Raw genomic sequence first — 11,390 nt, 5'->3', positions numbered from 1 at the left:
AGAATATCTTTATGTTTGGTACTTATTGTCGCATCAGTTGGTCAAGAACATAATTTTGTTAAATATCATTAGATTGCTTTGAAGGTGGAAATGAAGACTTCAGTTTCTTGATATTAGGAACTGATGTCCCTTATGGTAAGGTTGCTTAAAGAGTCAAAGTTATATAACTGAGAGGAGGCTTGCTCGTGTCCTTTTAAGAAATGTCAGATTGACTGGAGCTTCTGACCTAATGTTGAATCCTCACCTTCTTGTGGTGCACTCCATTAATGGATATCTACTTGTGTACAGAACAAATGAACAAACTTTTTCAACTGAAGGTGAGTTAGCTGATCTCATACGGAGGTAACAGGTTTTTTTTCCCAGAAACTCAGGGTTTTTAATCCTACATACAGACAAATCGGCCGCATCCAGATAAATCGGAAAAGAACTTTCTCTTTTCTCCAAATTTTATGAATATGAAGTTTTTTGTTTTTAACGAATTTTGCTTTCTTTCAAATGAAATAAAGTAAACAACAAATGAGTCATCTTATGTTGCCTGTCTTAAAAATAAATGGTAATTTATTTTTAAGACAGTAAATTGATATTACTGCAAACTCTCACTATAGCAAGTACTAATATAACAAACCTGCTCACTATAATCACTACTGAAAAATCCCAATCTTTAGCGCAGCATTGTCCCTCAAGGTACCATTCCTCTGATCACTTCAAGCTTGCTACAGTGAAAGCTAACTGTATATGGTATTTTTTGAAGGAGTCATGATTTTTAACCTCCTCCCTCTATTTAAATATTATATTCTCCTGTCCATTCTATTAATTTTCACTACCTGTATATATTAGGCTGCTACATATTCTGGTCTGTAGCAGTAAGTTAGAATATTTTGTTCTAAATCATAATTCAGATATTGAATATGTGAAGTCATATTTCTGTGTAGAGACTTAGCCCTCCCCAAAAAAACAATAATGAATAAATAAAATAAAATAAAATAATAATGATATTATAAATTGAAAACATTTTAGAAGAAAAAAAGATTTTTCAAACCTTCTTTTACCATTTATTTTCTTTGACTCTTTCATTGTAGATTGCTGTAATGTCATAAAAAGATTTCATCTTGTTATTTCAGGATAAGAAAGGTCCTGTCTTGGCAGTGAACCAAGCTGCAAATATAATAAATGGTGGCTCTTTCCGTTTAACCAAAAAATATTTGCATGCTTTGGAATTAAATGTTCCTGATAAGGATATCATATTTTCTCTTACACCAGGATTTGGAAATCTAACTAGAGGTATAATATAGTATACTTTATATATCTTGAAAATCTGTAAAATTAAAAAAAAAAAAAAGTTGAATTGGAAATGCATATAAAAATGAAAAAGCTAAATAAAAATTTTTAAAAATAACAAAACAACAATAAAAAAGAGTAGTTCTGTATATCTTCTTTTGCAGGTTATCAACAACAGAATGGAGGTTATCTTCAGAAGCACAGTTTCACCTTTCATTTCATAAAATAGAATGCTGCACATATACAACTTTAATATCAGCTTTAAATAATTTCTCACAAAATTAAACATTTTATTACATTGAAGTACATGAAATTAGATGCTTCTGTAACTTATCCTATATAGGTAAAATAGAATGCATGATTCTATTACAAAAAAGAGCAAAAACATATTCAGTTTAATAATCATGAGAAATCAGGCTATTCTGATTATGTCCTGGCTATATTCCACTGAACTGATTAGAAAGGCACCCAGTCCTTATACCAAAATTTGGTACAAACACTTATTTGAATAAGTCTCATGATTTTAATCTTCTTCTTCTACAGCTTCTCCCACTTAAGTGGGATCACTGTTTGTTATGAGTCTCCTCCACACCTTCCTGTCTTGGGCTGTCACCACATCCAAGTTCTTCATCTTCAAGTCCTCTTCTACCAGCTCCCTCCATCTCTTCTTTGGCCGCCCATGCTTCCGCCTTCCTTGCACATCCATCTGCATGACCCTTCTTCCCACTTATTCGTCCTCCCTCCTCATCACATGACCAAACCATCTCAACCTTGCCTCCTGTATTTTCGCTCCTAAGTTCGTAACTTTCACTGTTCCCCTGACATAGTCATTTCTCAGATGATCCTTTCTGGTCACACTGCACATCCACCTAAGCATTCTCATCTCTGCTACTTCCATCCTGCTGATGTTATTTTTCCTCAGGGCCACAGTTACTATAGCATATGTCATAGCTGGCCTCACTACTGTCCTATAAATTTTGCCTTTCAGATTGATCGGCACCCTCTTATCGCATAACACTCCAGCCATCTCCCTCCAGTTCCTCCAACCTGCTTGTATCCTGCATCCCACTTCCTTCTCAGCTCCTCCATCTTCTTCCACTGTTGAACCTAAGTATCTAAAGTCTCTCACCTTCCTGATGACATTTCCTTCCAGCTCCAGATCTGTCTCCTGGCCACCGCCCACTGCGCAACACATATACTCTATCTTACTTCTGCTCAGTTTCATACCTCTCTCTTCCAGTACTTTTCTCCATCTTTCCAGTTTAGTTTCCGCTTCTTCTCTTGAATCTACACACAGCAAGATGTCATCTGCATACAACATTGTCCAAGGTGCATCTTCTCTCACCTCCTCTGTTACCACCTCCATCACAATATTAAACAGAAACAGACTTAATGCTGACCCTTGATGCAAGCCAACTGTTACTTGAAAACTTTCTGTCTGTCCCAAACAGGTCCGAACACTTGTCTTCACATTTCTGTACATTTCCCGCACCAACTTGACATATTTCTCCGGCACCTTCTTCTCCCTCAGACACCTCCAGACTTCTTGCCTTGGCACTCTATTGTATGCTTTCTCCAGATCAATAAATACCAGATGTAGCTCCCTTTGTTTCTCTCAATATTTTTCCATCATCTGTCGTAACCCAAAGACAGCATCTGTTGTTGATCTACCAGGCATGAAGCCAAATTGATCCTTTGCAATCTCCACCTCCTCCCTCAATCTACCATCAAGAACCCTTTCTAGGATCTTCATTATGTGGGACATCAACTTTATTCCTCTGTAATTTTTACAGTCTTGTGCATCCCCTTTACCCTTCTAGATGGGAACAAGAGTGCTCTCCCTCCATTCCTCAGGTATATATTCCTGTTGGCAAACTTTCATCAACAGGTCTCACAGCAGGTCAATTCCCTCTTCCCCCAGTGCCTTCCATGCCACCACTGGAATTCTGTCGGGGCCCACCACTTTTCCATTCCTCATCCTCTTCATGGCCTCCGTCACTTCCATTCTACTGATGTTCTGCACCATCCCCTCAGAAGGCTGCCCATCTCCTCTGTGAGTCCTTGCATTTTCCTCATTCAGAAGTCCCTCAAAATATATTTTCCATCTGTTTCTTATGTCCACATCCCTCCATAATACTCTTCCTTCAGCATCCTTGATCTGCCTCACATGTAAGATGTCCTTAGCTGCTTTATTTCTACATTTCGCTAGTTGGTAAATTTTCCTCTGTCCTTCCTTTGTTTCTAATTGATCATACAGATCTTGATATGCCATGGCCTTCGCCTGTGCCACAACTCTCTTGGCTTCTTGCTTTCTCTCTTTGTACACCTCTCTGTCCTCTTCCACTCTTGACTCATCCCACTTCTGCTTTGCCTTCCTCTTAGCTATCACTGCCACTTGTACATCATTTTTCCACCACCAACTCTCCTTCTGCTCTCTAATCTTTCCAGATGTCTCACCAAGCACCTCGATTGCACAGCTCAGGATTACTTTTGAATTATGTTTCCACCAATCTTGTACACTTTCCAGTCCATCCGAAATCCTCTCTAACACTCTCTCTCTAAAACGATTCCTCTCACACTCTCCTCTTTTAAGCGAAACCAATTAATTGTCTTCATCCCATGGCAACCAGAAGTTCTTATCTTCGATCTTATTTTAAAGTCTGCGCACAGCAGTCGGTGTTGTTGTGCTACTTGATCTGTTGGAATTACTTTACAATTTGTCACAACCTTAAGATGTTTTCTTCTAGTCAAAAATATAGTTAATTTGTGAACTGTTGTTACTACTTCTAAATGTTATCAAATGTTCTTCCCTCTTGAAGAAAAACGAGTTCACAATTGCCAGATCAAACGCTACTGCAAAGTCCACAACCCTCTCTCCTTCCTGGTTTATCATTCCCACTCCGTGGCCACCATACACCCTTTCACAGTCTCTATTCTGTCTTCCTATGTGCCTGTTCAAGTCTCCTCCGACAATCATCATCTCATTTTCTTCCAATTCCCTCATTTCTTCATCTAACACGTTCCAGAACTCATCTTTTTCCTCTGCTGTACAACCAACTTGCGGGGCATATACACATAATACGACCACCCGCTCTTCTCCAAGACCGAATTTCATTCGCATGATCCTGTCATTCCTTCTACCCATGTCCAGTTCTTCACCCTTCATTCTGCCACACACCACAATTCCTACACCATTTCTTCCCTCGTTATTCACTCCAGAGTAGAACAATTTATATCCATCTCCCAGTTCCTTTGCCTTTCCACCTTGTCTCCTGCACACATAAAATGTTCAACTTCCTCTTCCTCATCATGTCTGCCACCTCTCTTCCCCTTCCAGTCATGCTTCCAACATTCATTGTTCCCACTCGCAACATCCTCTCCACCTGCTGGGCTTGCTTTTTTAACCACACCCGCCCTTGATGCGGTAGCCCTCGTCCACTTCTCACAGCTGTAGGGCGATGTGGCTGCGCATCGCTTAAGAAGTATGCCCTAGCCCTTATATAATTTTCTCTTCGACTCATAATCATGGTTTGAGTTGGCACTGAAGTTTTCCGACTGGATGCCCTTCCTGACATCAACCCTCGCATTTATCCGGGCTCAGGACTGGCACCTATTGAGGCTAGCTTGCCTCCTTCGGTGGCTCCATAAGACGAAATGACTTAGCAAGATAGGAAAGACTCACTCTTAGCCCTCGAATACTCTAATAGCATCAGGGGGAAGGAGCAAGGCGAGGAGAAAGAAGCAAAGAAGAAGAGGAGGGACCAGTCTACAGAATAATATAACAGATATATATTACATGAAGTAAGGCATGGTCCGGCATCAGGTACCTCGTGTTTGCCATGCCCGTACTCATTAAAGTGAGCCCTTGAGGAAAAGTCTCATGATTTTAATGAACTACAATAATCTCAGCAGTGATGATGGCCTAAAAATCTGAAGACTATGGATGGCCCATATTTAAACATGTAAATTCTTTCAATTCCTGATATGAACCTTGGAGTATCTACAAGGAGCATACTGGCTAACACCTGAAGATAACAATATTTTTTAATTAAGTAATGAGACTCTAGATCTCACATAAAATGAATTAGGACATCAGCTCTCCAGCAATCACTGACTCTAGGCACTAGATAGTTATTGTCTCAGCTGTCTCAGTCTAAAAAATATATATATGAATGAGAAAATAATAGTTGATAGTGTGGAAGGTGTGATGACTGTGAAAGTTTAGGAGATGGTTTTGTTTGGGAGAGTGAATTTAGATTAAGAGTGAGTGAAATGTCTTGTGAATGAGAACAGAAGTATGAAAGATAAGATTAGGAGAATGGAAGAGATAAATGCAAGGCGAATCAGAGTAGGGGAGAGAGAGAGAATTTTGGGAGTGTTAGAAGAGGAGAGAAAGGAAACAGGAGAAGAGAGGGAATGAGTGAGAGGTATGGGGGCGCTAGAAGAGGAGAGAATGGAAACAGTAGGAGAGAGGGAATGCTAGCAGACGAGAGGATGGAAATAGTAGAAGAGATGGAATGAGAGAGAGATATGGAAGTGCTAGAAGTGGAGAAAATGGAAACAGTAGTAGGAGAGAGAGGTATGAGAATGCTAGAAGAGAGAATAGCAGTAGAGGAGAGGGAATGAGAGAGACCTATGGGAATGAAAGAAGACGAGAGAATGGAAAAAATAGGCGAGAGGGAATGGTAAGAAGTATAATGTATGCCGACTCAATGATCTGTGGTGTTCAAGATAGGATGCGTGAGGAGTGTTTGTCAGGAGGAACAATAGAAAGGGTGGCTATGGCAATTAAGAGAGGTGAAAGGGTGGATGAGATGATTGTGATGGTAGGAACAAATGACTTGAGTGGTAATGTAAGTTGGGCAGCGAGAGATATGAGATTTTTGCTTGAGGCTGTATGGAAGAAGACAGAGAGAGGAAAAATAGTGTGTGTGTGTGTTGCCTAGGTATGATAATGACGAGCTGAGCAGAAGAGCAGTAATATTGAATGACATAATAGCTAGAATGTGTGACAAGAGAGGATTGGTATATGTGGCTGCTTGGAGTGCATTTGAGGAAAGAGAGGAATTGTATGCGAGAGACCGCTTACATTTGAATGAGGAAGGACATAGGCATCTGGAGAGATTTCTGTTCTGAACGAGTCAGTGTGTCCCAGGGAGGATGATAGCCGGGGTGGCCTCTTGTGGGAATGGATACTTGGGAGAAGGGAAACGACATCAGGTAACACTGAGCCCAGTGGAGTCTAGAGGGGATAATGCTGGGTATGGAAACAATGGTATTTATATGCTTTATACTAATGCCAGGAGTAGCCGGAATAAGGGAGAGGATTTGGTGGCGCAAATAGCATCAGCCTCACCAAAAATTATTGGGATCACTGAGACGTGGTTGACAGAAGAGGATATAATAACAGGAATAGAAGTTGCTTGGTTACAGCTTATGATAAGTGATGACCTATGTCCTTTAATAGTGGAGGCTTTGGAAGGCAGTGAGACAAATGATTTTGAGAGCATATGGGGTGAGGTAGAGGTGTGCAAGACAGGATATTTAGTGGAGTGTTGCTACAGACCCAGGAGCACAGAGGATGGGGACCAGGAGATGTTTAGACAGTTAAGTTTGGCAAGTGTAAGAAGAATGATTGTTATGTGAGATTTTAACTACAGTAGTATAAATTGGAGAGAGGAAGATGCATGTAACAATAGGGGAATGGAATTTCTAGAATTCTTGAGGGAAAAATGTCTTAGGCAACATGTAACAGAGGGAACAAGAGGTTCAAGAGTTTTGGATTTGGTTATAGCATCAGAAGAGTTGATAATAACTGAGATGACATCTCTCCCACCAGTTGGAGAGAGTGACCATATGGTTTTGACCTGGAAAATGAATAAACATGCAGGAGTATCAAAGAGACGGAAACTTATGCGGAATTATAAAGCAGGCAATTATAATAGTCTTAGACGTCAACTTCGGGAAATTTCATGGAGGGAGGAATTGGAAGGCCGGAATATCATTAGTGCGTGGGAAATTGTGAAAGAATATTTGTTATCAGCAATGGAAAGTTGTATACCATGAGTGTAGAAGAGGACACAATTTGGAGTAAAGTGGATGACAAACAATATTAAACAGGAATTGCATGCGAAAAAGAGGCTATGGAAGAGATATAAAGAGACAGGTGAAGAGAAGATGCATGAAGAATATAAGACAGAGGCCAGAAGAGTGACTAGTGTGGTAAGGAAAACAAAACTGGAATATGAGAGGAGATTGGCCCTAAGATCCAAAGAAAATTCTAGGGAATTTTTTAGCTATGTGGCCAGTAGGAGGAGAAATGACTGTGGAAAAATGATATTGTGGGATAAAAATGGGAATAGAGTGACTGATGCAGAAGACATAGTGGAATTGTTCAATGAACACTTTATTGGAGTATTTCATCCTAGAGGAGTCAGTTTTAATGCTAGAGGGATAGGGCTGGGTTGAGGTTTAGAGGTACAGGAGGAGAGTGTGTTTCAGATACTGAGTACTCTGGATGTCAGTAAAGCTTTGGGACTGGATGGTATTTCACCACAAGTTTAGAGAGAATGTGCTAGGGAACTGAGAGAGCCCTTGACCTGGCTTTTCAATGAAAGTCTGGCTGTGGGAAAGGTACCCAGGGAATGGAAGGAAGGTAAGATAGTGCCATTGCATAAGGGTGGTAACAGACTGGAAGCGTCTAATTATAGGCCAGTTTGTGTATCATCAGTAGTCATTAAGATCTTGGAGAAAGTAGTGAGAGACCATATAAAGCATTGGGCAGATGAGGTTAACGTTATCTGTGAGAGTCAACATGGATTTGTAAAAGGGCGCTCTTGTTTTATCAATATGCTAGCCTTTTATAATAAAGTTACAAGAACCTTAGATGATGGAAAGGCATATACTGCAATTTTCTTAGACTTAGCAAAGTCATTTGACAGGGTGCCACATGATAAGTTGATATTTAATTTGCAGCACATGGGTCTGGATGTCAGATTGGTCAACTGGATTCAGGAGTGGCTGTCTGATAGGTATCAGAGAGTTGTGATGGTGCAGCAGTTTCAAGGAGGCGGAGAGTTACAAGTGGGATCACACAGGACTCAGTACTGGGACCTATATTGTTTAACCTTTATATCAATGGCATTGCAAGGGGATATTCAGTCATTTGCAGATGATGCAAAGCTGGGAAGAATTATTAGTAATAGTGCAGATGTGGGAGCCCTGCAAGAGCATTTGAATAAGCTAAATAGATTGGCAAATGAATGGTGGTGTCAATTTAATGCGACAAAATGTAAGGTCTTGAGTTTGTGAAACATCGATGGGATGCTGCATATTCTATGGGAGGAGTTATACTGGAACAAGTAGGGGAGACAAGAGATCTGGGATTGATGATTGATAGAAACCTGAAATTTAATAGACATATTGCGAAGGTGACGCAGCGGATTGCTGCAATTATGAGAAGGACACTGACCTGCAGCAGTAAAAGGGTTATCATTCCATTGTATAAGTCTCTGATCAGACCACATTTAGACTATTGTTCTCAGATTTGGTCCTCAGGATTTGGAGGGGATAAATTAACTGTGGAAAGGGTACAAAGACGGATGACAAAGATGGTTTTTCAGGACTGTACAATTTTGATTATGAGGATTGGCTGAGGGAATGTGGACTGCAGAGTTTGGTGGATAGAAGAAGGAGAGGTGATATGATTAAGACTTTTAAACTGTTGCGAGGTGGTTACAGGGTTGACACTGTGGTGTTCTTTCGCTTGGTTGAACAGCGGGAAGGAGTGATGACAAGAGGCCATCCCTGGAAGTTACAAAGGAAACTGTGAGCAAGAGGGTGAGGATTGGCTTCATTGCATGGAGGGTGGTTGAACCGTGGAATGCATTGCCTGACGGAGTGTTGAGAGTGAGAACGGTCAATCAGTTTAAGGAGTGGTGTGATAGACTTTGTGTTTCTTAGGAAGGACCTCCCATGATGAGTCTTTTGACTCCATGGAGGCCTGAATAATAATAATAATAATATTATTATTATTATTATTATTATTTTGGATACAAATGCCTGAGGTTAGGAGTCTCAGTTCACTAACATAGAATGCTAGCATTAATCCAGTGTCTTTAAACCAACACCTAAGGGATAATGTCAAATGTGTTTCAGCTGTCTATAAATAAAAGAGACTCTAGGCTTTGATGTATTGGTGTGTATATGTATATGCACATGCCTGTTTGCTAGCTTATCATTCACTGCCTTTGTTTTGACATCACCCTTATGTGGTGAGTGAAGTTATCATCCACTTTGTCTTTAGCAACTTTCTAGAGTTGACTATATGTTAAAATGACATTTTTTACTGTGTATTCTCTTACATGCACTGATATGGCAATGAGGTATTTTTTGGTTTTGCAAAATGTCTGGATCATCCAGCACACCTTCATTCTTTCAATTTTTATTTAGCACCAGATATTCAGTTTATCTAAGTGATATTTATAGAATTTATAGAAAGCCATTAATAAAGGTTTCTTTATTAATGATTGCTGAATAATTTTTTCCCCCATGAATTCTTCCTATTACTGTTATTATTAAGATACCTCCAGGGAGTCAGAGACTCACTGAGAGGACTACATACTACACTTACCAACTGTTATACTCATCCTTGAATTCATTCACACTACTTGCAATTGCAATCCATTCCAATCATGCACCACTGTATGAAAGAAAAATCTGCACATGTACACTTTAATATCACCTTTAAATAATTTCTCACAAAATTCATCGTATTTTTGAAAGAGTTGAACATCGTGTTCAACTCTTTCAAGAATCCTTCCATTACACTGAGGTATATGAAATCAGATGCTTCTGTAACTTACTATACAGCATGGTGTAGCATGGAATGAGGAGTTAGCTGCTAAAGAGATCAATGCAGCTAGGGAATTTCAAAAACTATCTAGTAGATGCAATGTTTGAATATATTCTGAGGGTCAGAAGGTTAAATAAGGTGGGTGTGAAATGGATGAATAAAGAAATTAAGCATGTGATACAGAGAAAAAGGACATTATGGAGGCAGTATAAGAGAAGTGGAAATAACTAATTCCATGAGGACTACAAAGACCAGGCAAGGCAGTTGACTTGGTTGATGAGGGTAGCTAAAGTGAGATATGAACAGCATTTAGCTAATGAAGCAAAAAATGATCCTAAAGAGTTCTTTCAATATATAGCCAGCAAAAAAAAAGAATGATTATGGAAGGATGACATTGATTGGAGAAAATGGTATAAAGACAACTTGCAGCAGGTGTGGTGGAGATACTTAATGAGTAGTTCATAAAGGTCTTTCAATCTTGTGAATGTGACTTCATGGAGAGATCGAGAGCAGTTGATGATGGGGAGGAGAGACTGACTATAAGTGAGCAAGAGGTGTATAGGGAGTTGAGCAAACTAGATGTAAATAAGGCTGTGGGACTTGATGATATATTATCACATATTCTGAAGGAATGTACCAGGGAGTTGACACTGGCCTTGACATATTTTTTTAATATGAGTCTTGCACTGGATCAAGTTCCTAAGGAGTGGAAGGAGGGCAAGATTGTGGCACTTCATAAAGGAGGTGATAGAACTCAAGCATCAAACTATAGGCCTATCTGTGTATCAGGTGTTGTAATTAAGAATTATTGGAGAATTGTAATTAAGAATTAAGAGAAATTGGAGAAGCTTGTGAGAACTAGGATCCAGAATTAGGTTGACAAGAATGGTATTATCTTTGATGGACAGCATGGATTTGCTAAAGGGAGGTCATGTTTTAGTAATCTACTTACTTATTACAATAAGGTGACTGCTTCCTTGGACAGAGGAGAAGGATACACAGTAATATACTTAGATTTCGCAAAGGCGTTTGATAGATTACCGCATGATAACTCGATAGTCAACTAAAGCAGATGGGGTTGGATATTAGATTGGTGCATTGGATTGGAGACTAGTTATCTAATAAGTCTCAACAATTATCTGATAGGTTTCAGTGACAAGTCAGAAGAGACAAGGAAAAATACTTTAACCAGGAATGCCAACAAATGGAAGACTGAAACAAGAAAGGAAAAACAAGAGATCTTTTCAAAAAGATCAGG

The 11,390-nt window shown here is 39.6% G+C and overlaps 1 protein-coding gene across 3 annotated transcripts in view; it reads left to right on the top strand.

Moving 5' to 3' along the window:
- Nucleotides 1-11,390, top strand: part of LOC150099333 (extracellular matrix organizing protein FRAS1-like) — a 1,385,483-nt gene that overhangs the window by 563,259 nt on the left and 810,834 nt on the right. For all 3 annotated transcript variants that reach the window (XM_090403569.1, XM_090403568.1, XM_090403570.1), the window contains one exon: nucleotides 1,122-1,281. In XM_090403569.1, the coding sequence (XP_090259695.1) occupies nucleotides 1,122-1,281 (160 nt within the window). The remainder of the gene's footprint in view (nucleotides 1-1,121; nucleotides 1,282-11,390) is intronic.

Source organism: Typopeltis vanoorti, chromosome 14 (assembly GCF_054136105.1).
Source record: "Typopeltis vanoorti isolate ZY-2024b chromosome 14, IOZ_Tvanoo_1.0, whole genome shotgun sequence".
NCBI classification, from domain to species: domain Eukaryota; kingdom Metazoa; phylum Arthropoda; class Arachnida; order Uropygi; family Thelyphonidae; genus Typopeltis; species Typopeltis vanoorti.
The sequence above is the reverse complement of the archived record's forward strand: the minus strand, read 5'-3'. Positions and strand labels throughout refer to the sequence as shown.